The 16,582-nt window shown below is 38.7% G+C and overlaps 1 protein-coding gene across 8 annotated transcripts in view; it reads left to right on the top strand.

The window, feature by feature from the left end:
- Positions 1-16,582, top strand: part of mctp1a (multiple C2 domains, transmembrane 1a) — a 128,800-nt gene that overhangs the window by 2,320 nt on the left and 109,898 nt on the right. Inside the window, exon 1 of one of the 8 annotated variants that reach the window (XM_069138987.1) lies at positions 12,509-12,557. The exons of the other annotated variants lie outside the window; for them this stretch is intronic. Coding sequence (XP_068995088.1) covers positions 12,537-12,557 — 21 coding nt within the window. The 5' untranslated portion in view covers positions 12,509-12,536. Of the gene's footprint in view, positions 1-12,508; positions 12,558-16,582 lie in introns of those variants that run through there. 8 annotated transcript variants of the gene reach the window in all.

The following is a 16,582-nucleotide window of genomic DNA, read 5'->3' as shown; positions in this document are numbered from 1 at the left end:
AGTAATGTATACAGCCTGATCTTAGTCTGATATTTAATGAGGTTAGGGGAAGAAGAAATGATAAAAGAGGGCATGACATGATGGGTGATGAGAGGAAATAAAGGGGAGGAAGACAGATCAGACAGGGTTACAGGTAATGAGAGATGATGAGGGGATGAGAGGAGGTCAGATGAGATAAGGCGAGGGATGATGTGAAGAGTGAAGATGTAGAATTAAGATGAGAGAAGAAGGAGTGAAGAGAGAGGGGATGAGAACAGATGAGATTAAATTTAACTTGCTATATTAACACCTGGGGGGTAATTATTGAAGTGGGAAAAAAAAAATACTCAACCTTATAACCAAAAAGCCCGTAATACAAATTTCTATGGTTGATGTATTTTTACATGTGCATGCACACTGATTGCATGTATTTGCATGTGCATATGGATTTATGTCCTGCCTAAACACTGACCAAGCCCAACACAAATTATAACTCCAAATCCTGCAATTTTATAGTCAGCCACAAACCCAGCATTACAGTAGGTGAACGTATAACTTCTTAATAGTGGAATGAGAAAATGTACAGCTTCAAGCAACAATTTCATAAATTAAATAAGAAAATAGGGAGCATAAAACCCAAAAGCCATTTCAGAGTTTGATTTGGAAAGTGAGTGATGGAAGGGATTAAAGACAAGCTCTGGAAGTAATTCTATCATTGAGTCAACACAGAAAAAAAAAGCACATTTAACTTTTCCTGCTTTCAATGCTGAGTAAATCTTAGTGTATTTCAGGGAAAAACACCAGCAGAAATAAAAAATGATTAGATTAATATTCCCAATATTAAGTCTCAGTCCCCTTTGGACACACCATATTTCACTAAATGACTTGTGCCTTTGAAGAAATAAACATATTATACAGTACTTATGGAGTTTTTAGTTTATTTTTCAATTTTAGTTGGGCGGGGGGGGCCTTGCTGTGTGGAGTTTGCATGTTCTCCCTGTGCCTGCTTGGGTTCTCGCCAGGTACTCTGGCTTCCTCCCACCCTCCAAAAACATGCATGTTAGATTAATTGTTAATTCTAAATTGCTCGTAGGTGTGAATGCAAGTGTGCAAGTCTGTTTCTGTCTGTCTTTCTGTGTTGGCCCTGTGATAGACTGTCCAGGGCGTACCCAGGCTTCGCCTAAAGTCAGCAGGGCCAGGCTCCAGCCCCTCAGTGACCCTGTTCAGGATAATGGATGGACAGATGCCGAAGCAATTCCGATCTGACATCACTTCCGTTACCTTTACTAAACAGTATTGATGGATATCTTTGTTTGTAGGGCATCTATCACTGTCTTGATTTCACCTTCCTCCTTTCCTTAATAGAGTTGCTCTTCAGTAAATGCTGTGGTTAGGTTTCTAATCTTCAGTCTCTGGCTGAGTAACCTTTCTGTCATTACCTGACTGACCTGCTAGAAGCCTGATGTCAAGTACAAAATAATAATATTGACTAGGGCAGCTTAATCTCTAAATGCTCTACGCCATGTCCCTGGCACGAGGGAGCGTGTGCAGTGAAATGTCATTACATCTCTTGCATTGAGCATGAAAGAGGGTATAACAGTATATCTGCAGTGTGTCCAAAATGGATCAAGTTGCTATTTGTAATGAATGTCTTTGAGAAAGCCTCATCGAAGCCTATTTAGATAGGATGAATTTTACAGTTTCGTTTGAAAGGAAATGTTACGTAAAAATAAATAGGCTATGGGTTGTTTTATTTAACTTAAGTTGAAGTAGTCTTCTGACCAGTGAATGAGTGGGCTACATATTCAAAACTATTGAGTCTGTATCTGGCAGTGGGCCATGATCAAGAGTTGGAATATATTAATTCCACAAGAAGAGACTTCATATTCTCTGCAATAAGATGGAAAAAATATGTGCATATATACACTGGAGTTCGAAAATATCAGTATATGGGATATCAGCAAAAACCTGTGCATCCCTCGACCTGACAATACTCAAGTATCTGTATAGGATCATCTATGAACTCATAATGGCGAACAAATTTAAATCACTGTTAAACAAGTGTGATTTATTTCTTGCCACGACTACCTAGTGTGATACATTATTATTATTTTTAATTTTTTGTAGCTCAAATGAGTTTTACCTCATTAACTAAACATGCCACTTTATCAGCCTGTAAAGTAAGCTATTCACTGTTTCCCTCTGACTCAATCACTTTGCAAACTGCTGTATAATGGACATAAATATAGACACATTACATATTTTCAGTTTTTAAATTGTACAGTCTTGAGAAAAGGCAAATACAAATAGGCCTAAATAAATGAAGAAAAAAACCCCCACAGAAAATCATTAAAATTGAGAAGACATATACTGATAAAAACAATGTTTTTGTTTTTTTTGTTTTTGTTTTTTAAACATGACTTAGTCAAGACTATTAGCTAATAGGAAAGCCAGAAATTGCTGTACCCGAGAAAAATGTCCGGGTCAGCAAAGCAAGCGGAGGTCAAAGGTGAAAGAAGCTAACACGGTAGCATCTACGTCAGTTAGCATCTTTAAAATAGCCCCCCCCCCCCCCTCCCCCGCTGCTTGAGCTGGGCATACATGCTCGCGCCCCCGGTCGACTTCCAACGGATTTAAATGTGCCCTCAGCGTCAACCCAGTCCGTCTTTACGAAAGGTGGAGAGCAGCTCGAGTATGTTTCAGGTTATAAGGAAACACAGTTAGTGCTGCAATAACTGACCAGTGATGGTCCAACACGGACGAGTCCAACTTGTCCATTATATTTAGGAGTAGCATTGTGTTTCCGGGTGTTTAGTCAATTGCACATTCGGCGCCACCTTGAGGTGAAGCGTTGCATGGCGGATGTTACGTGCTTTAGGCTGACATCTCGAGACAACTAGCCTTAAAGTGGGATAGTGGCGGAATACAACTTAGTACATTTGCTCAAGTACTGTATTTAAGTATAATTTTGAGGTATTTGTACTTTACTTGAGTACATTTTAGGCACGTTTATACCTCGCCTCCACTAAAGCTCGGAGGCAAATGTTGCACTTTTTTTTTTTAACTCCATTACATTTGTCTGACAGCTTTAGTTTACAAGCTCCGTTTAAGATTCTACTTTGTCATATACTCTTTCTGTTCAGTGAAACACATGTATTTCCAAATGTGGTGATTTTTGAATTTGTGTGACTGGGATTTGCTGGAACATGCTTTTCTTAGAGAACAGAAATGATAATCGTATGGTATATGATGCATTAATGTAGCTTAACTATCAGTTTGAACTTTGTTAAAATAGGCACAAGCTTAAGTAACTATAGATCACCAAAATGCCCTTTAGTTCAACAGCAATATAAATCCAGAAACATCATATATAATAGAAAAACACAGATGGGGAGCATTTTTTTCATTGTGTGTGCTTTTCCTACTTCAAGTACATTTTACTGATGATGTAGGCTACTTATTAAGTAAGGTTTAGAATTGAGGACTTTTAGGTGTCTTGGGAGTATTTCCACAGTTTCTTCACTTTTACTGAAGTAAACGACCTGAATATTTCTTCCACTACTGATTTTTTTTTTTTTTCATTCCCCATGTTTTACCACCGAAGATAATGAAGTCAAGACATTGTTTCCGAGTGACTTTTATTGACTTAATTGTAATATGCATAATGTGAAAGAGAAATATTTCATTTAAACAAAACAAGGTATTTGATAACAAAAAAAATTCAGTATGCACGTTTTGTGTTGCTGCTCTGAGACTTAGTACTCTGTCTCCAGTTTTCAGTCATGTCTTTCTTCTGCTTAGCTCATATGGAGTACTTTAAAATATTTAACACTTACCAACCAGGGAAGTAGGTTTTTGTGTCACAGAGGCTATACACTCAGCCTAATGCTAAATATATCCAGTGTAAAATGTGTGTGGTTGGTATTTCCATTTGTGTAATCTCATGGATAAGGTGAATCACAATGTTTGGAGGGAATATACTTCTTTTTGGCTCAATGAACAAGCGCTTCATTCTTTTAAAACACTGAGATAGGATGTACTTGAACGATTTTGAAATGCTACAGTGTCTGTGAAGATGATCGTTTTTTTTTTTTTATTGGTCATACGCTCAGTCCGTATAGAATAATAATTTGTGTATCTTCAGTGCCTTAAAGTGGTCACAAGGTTTACAGTTTGAATTAAGTGGAACCTTTGTAAATATTCCTCATAGTTTGTTGATTTGTTCAGCTACTACAGGTGACTATAACCAACCTCTTGGAATATGTTCTTGTTGCATATCCGGTAGTGTATTTTGTTTTGGTTTAGTTATTGTGCTCTTTTGCTCATACAGTAACTTGTTCTGGCCTTGTTCTGGAACTGTCGTGATGGCATCTTAAATTAGGATTCATTACAGCTCAGGGGATCATCAGTTGTAACAAATGCTGACAAGCGCATGATTGATGCTGACCTCGAAGATGTCTGGGCATCGTGAAGAGAAAGAAAAAAAACATTTTTCGCCCTGACAAAAGTGTGACTGACACCGTCTGGAGCCGTTGATGGGTTTTAGCTCACCACTTTGTGATTGAGTGTCTCGTAGTGCCAGTGTGTCAGTTTCTCTGCCAGGAAAATCTGTCAACGACCTGTAGTAGAGGATTTGAGTGCTTTTACCTGTAGACAAGTGCAATTGTGAGCAGAAAATTAAGATTTAATATTAGTTAAAAGGCTGGGGCATAGTGGCTGATTTGTTCGTAATGTGCCTAATCCCTTTGCTTTCAGTGTTGCCCGTGTTCATGAGTTCAGTTGTTCTGTACACCGTCTCTGAAATGTGTCTGCGGCAAAGTTACAAGGTGTTTTTGTTACTTCTTGCCCTCAGTGATAAAAAAAATAAAAGCTGTCCTTTTTCTTCCTTCCATCAGCCCTCACCATGTTCCTTTAGGGATAACCTTACCTGCATTGTCTCCTTGTTCTATCTCACGTCCGCACTCCTCTAATCCAAATCTTAGCCTCTCTGATAACTGCACTCCTCCCTTGCAACAGCTTTCTGAGGAAAAATCCCAAATATACCTCGGCCTGTCAGGAGAACAGTCTGTGCACCGCAAGATGGGAACTCTGCACTGTGACATGAGGTTCCCCTCCAGTGTTGTTATCACCAGTCTCACTCAGTTCTATCTCTCAGTCTCACACTCATACGCTCAAGCGCATGCACATACAACTAAGGTGTATGCAGGCATGCACACCCGTACACTCAGTCTAAACCAGTGTTATTGTAAGGCAAGTTAAGCATTGTAGTCTAGACTGCTAAATGAATCAGGGGTGCTGATGTGCCTTGCTGAATGGCATCATTACACAGAAAGAGAACAAGTGATCGATGTGGCTCTGGTTTTACTCTCAAAATAAATTCCCTCCTCCTCTCTTTTAATATGTTAGCGTGCAGTGATTAAGAATGCACTCTGTGCAAAAGGACAAAAGCGGTGGCAGACATGATTGTCTGTGCGAGTAATGAGAGCGATGGGTCAGCCTTTAAATCAATAGTTGGAGCTTCCTCACTCTGAATGCCAGATGATTAATCATCTCTGAGCAGAGTCAGACCAAAACAGTGGCTCAGTGTAGGAAGGGGACGTGTGTGCAGGGAGGGTGGTCAAATTACAGATTGCATCCAAAAGTGATATTTGTTGAATTACAGGAAAGATATCCGAGTGAAAAAATAACTTGAACTACCGTTTAATTTTCTTGTGAAGGAGCACAAACAAGGCCTCTGTGTCTGTTACCTTATTGTATCTTTCTCTAACCTCTAACCCAGACTCAGTGGGAAATTAACAGCCTTCAGCCTGAGCTATGACAGCTTTTATAAGTAGGTTGGATGCACGTGATGAAAGCAAGGACACAGACGGACAACAAGGATGTGGCACAGGTGGGCTGTGGTCATTCTTTCAAAACAGCACATGGCGCCTAAAGGCTGTGGGATGTTTTCCCTACTCCTCATGCTAATCAGACATAGATCATTTGCAACTCAATGTAGGCTACACTTCCTCAGTGGTGAATGGATATTGAATATTTGCAAATGAGCTACTGTGTAGCATAGATCGAGCTGTCCCAGTAATCACTGTGTCATAAGTGTCCACGCAGCTCATTAAGACCAATGTTGGATCTTGGCCAGGACCTGGATGTTCTGCATATTAAGAGGACATGTGAGCCTGTCACCCCAGCTCTGATTGCGCTCCTCATGTGTGGTGGGCCGTTTTACCTGATTATTAATGTCCATCTTTTTAAATACAAATGTATGTGAAATACGAATTATTCCTAAATCCACTCATGCATTTTAAATGATCTGATTTGCGTATTGTTGCTCTGATACCACTTCCACTAAACACGGACTGTCCTGATATTTGTCTGTTCTTTATTATTTGTAGATATGAGGTGTCAATTGTTTGTGATTCTTACGAGATGAGATCGTGGCTGATAAATGTCATTAAGTGGAAAGTAAAAAGTTACATTATATCAAATATCACCTTTTGTTCTGTTTCCTGGATCAATTTTGTCAGAAAAAAAATGCCACAATTAATTTTTTAACAAAATGGCAAAACATATAAAGTAGCCTATTTCACTGTTTCTCAAATTGTTGTTGTTTTTTGAGGTCTTACCAAATCAACATGGAACCAGGACAGTGGATTGTTAGCAGGACAGAGTCTTTCATTTTTACAAGAAGCTGCAGCTTTTGAGCTCAAGGGAAAATCCTTATGTGCCTCTTGGGTTTTCTTTGAAGTTGTTTTAATCATCTGAAAAGCCACTGTATTGATCCTGAGGGAACAACAGAAGACTGAAAGAGAGTTGTTGATACTGGGGTTAAATGAGTTTGTAAAGAGGGTGTCATTTATTGAAACACCCACCTCACCTTTTACATTACCTCTTTTTTTTTTCAGCATTTTGTGAATTTGGTAGCAATTGAAGAAAGTGAACCTGAACAAGTTGGCTGACCTGAGGGCTGATGTAGAGTTCAATGTATCTATAATATTATACAGTATCTTACCTAAAATCTAAGGCGATATCTAGTCTCTTATCACAATACAATAAAATATTGATATATCGGCCAGCCAGCCCTCCCTTACAATTTGGCTGCAAACTGCAAAACATGATGTAGGACTTCATTTGAATCAAATGATCTGTTCTAGTTCACTTAACACATACACATAATTTTTCATTTTTTGATGGCCTGCCTGTTTTCTATTCTATACGCTCTAGCTCTGTGTTCTACCGGCTTTGTTTTCCTCTGAATATTCATAGTGGTAATCTGTGAGTCAGATTTCACCCAGGGAGCTGGGTGATTAAGGCATGGTTGTGTGTCCACCCATAGACCCTGTGTAGCTTCACCCTGCTGTGTCTGTCACTGTTTTGGTGTAGAAATATCTATAAATTCACCACCAGATTGATGGGTTGTGTTGTAGCCTGTCTGATTCCACAGTGGGGTTCTGTTTGTTGAGGGCAAATGTAAAAGTCTTTCTGACACGAATGAGCAATGGCTTTGGGACAGATTCCCTCATCACCATTGTGTTATGCAGCTAATAGTTTGGAGCACAGAGGTTTGGTTCAAAAATATTGCAAAGGGAGGTAGAATGGATTTTAGTTGTTTGATGTCAGAGCACAGGAACATAGGCTAGGACATGAGGGAACAATATCAGCAGTAGGATTTAATGAACTGTGAGAGCTGACAGACACATACAGGTCAAACAAAGCAAATAAAACAATGTGGCGAATTCAGTTTCCTTACAAAGGTGAGAAAAGAAGTTTGGGTTAACTCAGCTTAAGCCAGTTGGCTTACCATCCCAACATGAGGCGGGCAGACAGCCTGCAGACATGACTGCTGCTGTGCTGAAACATTGGTGTGGAAGGATGCACCTCATCTAGGCTGAGGCGAGCTGGATATATATATATATATATATATATATATATTTTTACATGCAGGCTTATTTTGTTTATTTAAAGCATCCTGCAGGTCAGATGTTGTTGTTGATGATTAGAATGACAGCTGTGACAAAAGGGAAAAGCCTGCTGATGTATGTCGTTTTTCATGCACACTTTCAGTGACACCGTTTTAACTTCGACAACATGAGTGTGAGAGATCTGCGTCATACAGATACGGTAACATCATTTCTGACATATCTGCGCACTTGGAAAACTTCTCTTTAGAGACAGCTATGGTGCAATTGTGCATACTGAAGCTAATATTTCATTTTTTTCTTGCAATCAATACAAGAAAGATCAAATTGATTTCTTAGTAAATGTTGGTTCAGTGGAAATCTGTGATGTTGGCATCCTTCCAGATTTTATGCTTTTATTTAGGGCTCTGAATGCATCCATTTGGCACACGACCATAGATTTATCAAAGTGTTATCCACATCAGAGCAGACAGTAACATTACTCCAGTATTTCTGTGCCTTCATTCTGGGATGATGTCTCTGTGCGCACAGCTGACGATCAGCTCAGCCTGTCATTAGAGTCATTTAAAGAGAGAAGTGATGGTTTTTATCAAAGTGAGCCGCTCCTCACTGGCACTGCTGTCCTGGCTTGTGGATTCACTGCAGCTTGGAAGGGACTTAGTGCCACCTACTGGTACAAAGCTGACGTGGCTCTCTGGAGAGAAGAGATGAAACTGGCAGCACATGATAAGCAGGGCTTTTGGCTGACTGGGTGCATGTGCCGCTGAGCAATCCACTGTTATCAAATCAAGGCCACGTTCTACACTTATTATTTCTGAACACCCTGCGCTCTGACATTGATACAATAACTTCAAAACACTTACTGTTACATTTTTACATGGTTTGAAATCCTTTCTAAATTATTTTTAGAGCTCCCATCTGGCATCAGTATGCGGTGCTGTCACTGACTTCTGGACTGCACTTAATATCATTCATATAAATATTTGTTTTGTTTGTTTCCTCCTTAACATTAAATTGCAACATTCTTCCTTGTTTACTTTAAGTATGTCTGGAACAACCTTTTCACTCATTAAATTGCCTGCTATGCATAAAGACTTTGATTTGTCAACAACCAGTTGGGGCAGGTGGTCCCTGGCTTATGTCAAACATGATCTGTGATTCTGATAATATTCATGTTGCACGACACCTCTTGGATTGAAAGATTGTTGAGAAAAACAAGGAAAAGTTACTGTTATTTGGCATCATTCATGTATAATGTAAATCAGAGTTAATTAAGTGATTGTAATTAATATTACAGCTCAGGTTAAATGATTTCAGTGGTGTCCACTGCAACACGTATCACCAAATATTGTTGAATCAAGAGATGTTTTATTGCTAAAGGACTCTGACTCGTCTGTGTTTTAGATTGATTAACCTTAAAGTCTAAAATCTCTGGCAAGATTCTTTGCCTGCTGATTGTAACTCAGTAGAAATCTCAGTGATTGGTGTTTTCTGAAGTTTTGAAGAAGCTGGGAGGCTTTTGAATTAAGGCGTGTTGAGATATTTTTCTCTGAGCATGTGCGTAGGCGTCTAGGAACATTTGATCTGTGTCTCTGCCATACATTCTTGGCCGTAGAACTCTTCTTCCGTGTGAACTATTGAGTCTATCTCGCAACTTAAATTGGGCTCTTTTTGGAAAAACATACAATTTCAGCGTACCAACTGTTCATAAGAGCGAATTATGACGTGAATTGGAGGCAATTCGGAAAAGGCACATTTCACAGGGCTTAAAAGGTTCATTTCTTTTTTGTTTTTGTTTTTGTTTGTTTTGTTTTACCACTATCCCGCTGCAGCACTGACGCATTGCAGATCAATCGATGAAAGCTGGAAAGTGTATTCGTTAAACACAATGTTTTATTTATCGAATACTCAATTTCTTGGGGGTGAATGAAAACTGTTGAGCTGAGTCATCAATCTTCATCTTCATTTAATCTCCTATAAAATGTATAAGAATGAAAAACATTGCTGAGATATGTCTTCATTTTCTTCACAGTGCCCACTGCTTTCATGTTTTGCCTTATTTGTTTCTGTGCTACATGAGGTGCCGCCGCTCTCTGTTTCTCAGTATTCTCTCGCTCAGGCGTCTTTTCTCTCTGAGGGCTTCCTCTGATTTCTTGCTCGTCCATCCATTCCTCCCACTGTATCTCCATGAGTAAAGTGTTTTCCTCTTTTGTTTTAACCACAGGGTCACTTTTCACGTCACATTTTACTTCTTTGGTCGCAAAGTTTTCATCAAAGGGATGTAAACATGGGATGGCGTCATCTGATTTAGTCGGCCGTGAGCTGGTGTGAGCGAAACTAGAGACATTTGTGGTTTCATCATCAATAGGGTCACTGTCACTGGAGGACATATGTATACAAGAGCTCAATGTCTCGTCCTCATCCTCGTTCGTGCTCTCTATGAATTCTTCCTTCATTTCCATCATCCACCTTGAAACGACCCTCATAATTTGGTCCAGCTTGTTTTGTATGGGTCTCTCTCCCGCTCCTTCCACTTGTAGTTCTCTCAGCTGCTCCTGAAGCACCGCTGCTATCTCCTCTCTCAGTGCATGATTCATGAGGAGTTCTGAATGCAGCTCTGTCATTTGCTTCTCCACCTCTTTTTTCACCATCCTGTTGATCCATAGGATGCAGAACCGCTTGTCGTTTGCTCTCTGCTGTTGTGTCCTGACAAATTATGAAGACATAAGTCATAAAAACAGTTAACTGATGAACTTCACAGAAATGCCACATTACATTCGTTGCCTTATTTAGATACATTGCAAAGGTAATTGATTGTAGTGTATGCAACATTTGTATTAAAACGAATTAAAAAGTAGAAAATGGCACACAAAAATATACCTAGCATTCTTCTTCTAAACATATGTGTAAGAACATTACCTGAAAGGAGAGAAACTAATCGGTTTCTTTCTGCCAGATTTTACCATCAGGATAACTTCTTGTCCCAACTTCTCTGTGCAAAAAAAAAAAAAAAAAAAAAAAGGCTCTTATGTCTTATTTCTTCTTTATACCAAAGCCACTGGGAAATCTCTGGTGTTTTTTTTGGACATTCTAAATCAATACACCAAAATCTACATAAGGACACCAACAATAAGGTTTGAGCAAGAGTTATTTGTGAAACCAAAGCCGAGCACGGTGTATACTTATTCTCTATTCTTGAGACTGAGAGTATATGGTCAAAGATTTTTCTGTCTTGATTTCAAAAATACTTTTTAACTCTTGCCCCAGCCCAGTGAACCGCTTACTGTTAAGATGATGGCTAGAAATATAAATTAGGAATTTGGATACCCTGAAACTACATTTTAAGGAGACAGCAACTCAGATCAATGTTGAAGCTGTATGTAAGACCGATATTTTTGATTTGGTTAGTTATGCAAAATTACTTACTTAATACTTGTTGAATGTCATGGCATTATTTTTCTTCACTGAATTGTCAAATGATAACATTACACAATTATTTTACATTGAATAATATTACAGATAATTGACCTACCTCAGATAAAAAGCGGTTGAAATGTCTTCTTTCTTCCTCTTTTTGTAACTGTACCAAGTGTTGTTTTTTCCTTTTGAATACTTTTGAAATTCTCAGAGCTTTGCAACATCTTCTCTGGAACTATGTTGCCATGTAACATCCCAATACATTAGAAGCATGATTAATCCTTAAATAAAAATAAGCTATAATAACATATATTTTGTGTTGTGTTGGGCAGTGTGTGTTGTTAATGCCTGGGATTTTAAATCACTACTGATAGGATGCATTTTCTTTTAGATCATTTTGACAAATGTCTGTATTTAATGTTCAAATTTCTCTTCATTCTATTCTAAGACTGTATTTTTAAAAGTAAACTTGAAAACACTGTTTTAGTTTTAGTCTCACAGACTCGTCACTAGTTTCTTCTAAAAATAAGGAGACTACAAAGGCATACTCCACAGTTGCTATATCAATAACAACATGTATGTATAACTCTGGTATTTTGATTGGGGCTATCTATTTTCTTGGCTTAATATGAAGAGGAGTATCTGTAATGTTTGGTTTTGTGTCTCCATGTGACAAACTGTAAATCAGGCTCGTTTCCAATTCCCGTCAGTGGCCTGCTTGCCATTCCGTGCTGTGCTGGAATGTGTACTTCCAACAGGTGGCTGCTATTTCTAAGTCATGATTATAGCCACCGGTCATAGCCTCTATAAAAAGGCTTGCCATGGCGTTACTTTTTATTTCTCTTTATTCAATTCTTTGCTGCCTGTCACTTTCATTTAAGCTGTTTTTCTGTCTTGCCTCTTTGCTCTCCAATTTGTCTGCCTGCCTTATCTCCAAATCAATATACTGTATGTTTATTTCACCCTCCAATGCAAGGACGAATAGTAGCGTTAATGAGTTTTGCTGTCTCTACAAAGACGTGTGAGGAAGGTTGTAGTTCATCCTGGCCAGCTCTCAGTGCAAGGCGTGTGTTAAGTTGTTGGTCTCACATTAGTGTGCTGCACCGTCTCTGGTGATCGCTGAAGCGGTGAGCTTAGACAAGGATTCTTGTTCCCATCGGTGTGCATATCTGCTGTTGACACAGTAGCTGTGCTTTGCTGCTGTGAAAGACACTTCATCTTTCTTCCATGAGCTCCACAGAGTCCGGGGTGAGTTTCATATCACAGTGCTGTAATGGTTATTTACTACAAAGCTAGTTAAATCATCTATACAGTATGACAATTTCCTTTTAGCCAATGGATCATTATACTGATATCTTATACGACATCTGCACTGTAAACAGATATGCTACTGAAATCCGTTTTGATAAACAAAATATACAACTAACAGTTCGACTTTAGTTAAATATGTTATTTGCTTTGACACATTTGACAGAAATTGGTTTTAAATTGCACACCTGAAAGCTTCCATCCTGTGGATGTGATGTTTTACGTTAAAGACATGACAGCAGTGACTCGCCACAAACGAAGCACCCCCACGCCCATACACATCAGAAATACACACATCAAAATGGATGAGTGTCAGCTTTATAGAGCTCATGAATCACAAATGGAGCTATTTGTTTGTGTGTTTATTTAGCAGATGGTACCGCGTGTGTAGGAGAGACTCCTATATACTTTGTTCTGTCTATTGTGGCGTCACGGCAACAGGAAAACAGCAGTGTGTTGTTGTGGGTGCGTGCTCATGCATATCATTTTATTCTCATCAAGAGAAATGTAATTTTTCCTTTGAGAATGCAAAAGACATACAAATGTTCATATGAAAATGAAAATGCAACCACATGGATCGATCAAAACAGGGTCCATCAGTACCTGAATCAAAGAATGCATTGACAAGACAAACACAGACAATTCTATGACTGAAATCTGTATTCATTTACTGGCTGAAGACACAAAGAGAGAGACAGAAACTTCAGTGAGTTTTTGTTGCCTGTGTTGTTGCCTGACAATGGCACTGAAGTGTCGGTCACCATGTAGAAACTGAGAATATTACGTTCCATCAGCCATCTGCTCATCCCCGTCTTCCTATCTGCTTTAATAATGAAATCTCTCCTGCTGCTTACACTCATTTGAAAACCAATACATTATCAGAATACGGTATTAATTCAAGAACTCTGCCTACCCATCTGTTTATCTACATAAGTTTTATCTTGTCTCACGTGGATCGTTTCCACATTTCCTAGACCCTACTGACCCTACCGGCTTACTGACTGGTGACAGTGACAGTCCTGCGTTATAATGTCACTGCAGAGCAAATTTAAAATGTATTTTGGATGAGATGAGCGAAAATGTCCTAACTATCAATGTAGGATCCTGGAGCGAGGACAGTTTTCATGGTGAAGTCTGCTGTAGAACATTTATTTTCGTAAGGATGAGTTTTAAGGGACCGATAAGCTCTCAGTGGTTATAATAGAACCATGCGGTAATATGAGTGTGCGTGTAGGTGTTGCTATAATGAAGGAAGATGAGTCATTGGATGAAACTTGAAAGGGTTGCTACTACAATCACTCAGGTCTGGAGAGTGGGCTTCTTTCCAGGTCTGGAGTGTAGGCTGCTGCGATGACACAGTGTGTGGGGTAACAGCCTGGGGTTGTTCAAGGAAATGCCTCGACTAAGCTATCGTGATATATCCTGCATTTTTTTGGGCATACTTTTGTCTGATTGTGCTTATTTCTGTTTTTGTGGGTAACATGTAGGCTTGAGTTGTCTTGAAATGTTAAATATATGTTTAGTATAAATCTAAATATATCAAGAAATCCCAGAAATATTATGCTCGGTACTGTTAAAAACCTGCACTTCCAAGATGGAAAAGATGTCAGGACTGTTTGGGAATATTTTGGGAACCGGTGAGCGAGCTTGCACAGACGAAGCTATGTGCACTATTTGAAGCATCTGAAACACAGGAAACGCAGTCAACCCGCAACATTTACAATTAAAGCCGGACAAAGTCGTCTTCTTGATTTAAAAACTTGGTTGATTACGGCTACAAGACCTGTTTGGAAGAAACTAAAGGATGATCCACTATACTTTTTGAATGATTTATACTAAAGAATTTATTAACTTACTTTTATTTTGTGCGTAACATACCTTTCATTTGATGTTTTTCCCAAAAATTATTTTAATATAAATAAAATAAAATTATTACAATAGGTAACATGAGAATTTTTTTTCGAGGAAGAAATGATTAGTGATGTAGTCATTTTTTGCTGTGAAACACCTTGAAGTTTATTTATGCTTCAAAATAATATACTGCAGCTCAAAAGTATTAAAATTCTCCAATTAATTATCATTCGACTGCACTGCAGGCTACTCCAATATTATACGTGTGACACTGACATCTGTTTACCAAATCATTGAACCTACTTATTTGTTTCTTACAAATACTAGCATTTGTACAACAGAGCAGGTACAGGTTGGATCAGAGGTCTTCAACAGAGGGCCCTGCAGGGGGTCCGTGAAATTTTTGGTTGATTAGACAATTTTTCTTTTTTTTTTTTTAATTGTAAAAAAAAAAAATCATAAGTCATTTTTGACTTTGAAAATGCCGGTCATTTCGTGACCAACATGCCATAGCGTGACTTTTAGGTCACTTTTTGGCCGCCATGCCACGGGCACACTGATCAACGAAAACAAATTATTTTGATAACTTTTAATTCCAAAATGTTCAGGAAGATATTTAATATCACTGCAGAGCCCCTTGAAAACATGTATATCTACTATCCAAAGGACGTCTGCGGCAATTTTGGTCGCATTTGAATGAATATTTGTGGACGGTGGAGTTATAGGTTGCAGTGAGCCAAAGATTTGTCACAATGCTGCCTAACTCCTGGGAAGATTGGTGGCGTAGTGGGTGGCACTGCTGCCTCTTAGCCAGAAGGTTTGGGGTTTGAGACCCCCCCCTTTGAAATGTCTTTAAATACACATTAACATGAATCCAACACATTGTAGCGAATGGATAAATGGAGGCAGAAGATGTTATCTTTCAGTCAGAAATGCACACTTTCAGCAGGAGCTCTCTAAAGCTGGGCACCGGTTCACTCACTGCAGGAGACTATCCTGGACCTGTCCCTCCAAGCCTCCTGCACTCCTCCAGTTTAATATATAACACAATTTTATACAATATATGAAGTAAGGGGCCCCTGCTCCATCTCTCTATCAGTTTGGGGGTCCTCGGCCTGAAAAACGTTGAAGACCCCTGGTTTAGATTATTGTCATTTCTTTTCCTTAAATGACAATTTCATCATCCTGAAGTCCCCTGGATAATTTTGTCACATTGTAGTGGTATAGTTCTTGACATAAATAGTTCAACATATTTTTTTCCCCCTGAGAAATCATGACACGGTGTTGAGATTCCCTTTAGCCTCAAAACCCTTAAGCCTCCTGATGGCTCTTCTTGAGAGTTTATGAACACAGTCTCGTAAATGTGCCTTTTTTTAATCAGTGAACCAGAATTCTCTCTGCTCACAGTCTCATTCTTTGTACTGATAAGTCAACCTGGGGAGTTTTAAGGCCACCCAAGCTGCAGTGGTGCTCTGGTTGCTATTTGTTGACTGGTATACATGGTTTGTATTTATATACTGTATATTTTCAAAATGACTTAATGTTACAGCTGTTATGTCTTGTTAGTTGTAAAAATTGTCACTATTACAGCTGCTCCTTCCACCAACAAATACTGTACAATACACATCTGTTTTAATTGTCTTAAGCATAGGCAGTTAACAGAGATACTGCAAATTTAAGATGCAGAAACACCTTTGGGAAAAGACATAGAAAGACAATGGAAAATGATATGCAGTATATTAGATGACAGAGAAAATGACTACCAAAAGGCACTATAATGAAGTTGAAACGGCCAACTTGCTTTCAAAATCTGTAATCCGAATTTCCTGTCTTAATCACACTATTTTAAAATGCAAGATACATCATTGCTAAAAATTACTTGCATTATAAAGATACATTAATTAGGTTACCATGTCCAGGTAAATCCATCTTAAAAACACAGGATACTTGAGACAATTAAAAGCTGGCAGGATAGAGAAGGAGGTTTCATTGTTTTATTCTGCTCAGATCTGGATTTTGCCAAAGAAGCTGCTCCAAAAGTTTTTTTTGTTCTGTATGTACATTACTCTGCAAAAGGCACTTCAAGCATTTCAGATGCTTAGAGTCTTATGGAT

This window comes from Embiotoca jacksoni, unplaced genomic scaffold (genome assembly GCF_022577435.1).
Source record: "Embiotoca jacksoni isolate LCO1_2020_lvr unplaced genomic scaffold, fEmbJac1.0.p SCAF_8, whole genome shotgun sequence".
In the NCBI taxonomy this organism is placed as follows: domain Eukaryota; kingdom Metazoa; phylum Chordata; class Actinopteri; family Embiotocidae; genus Embiotoca; species Embiotoca jacksoni.
The sequence above is the reverse complement of the archived record's forward strand: the minus strand, read 5'-3'. Positions and strand labels throughout refer to the sequence as shown.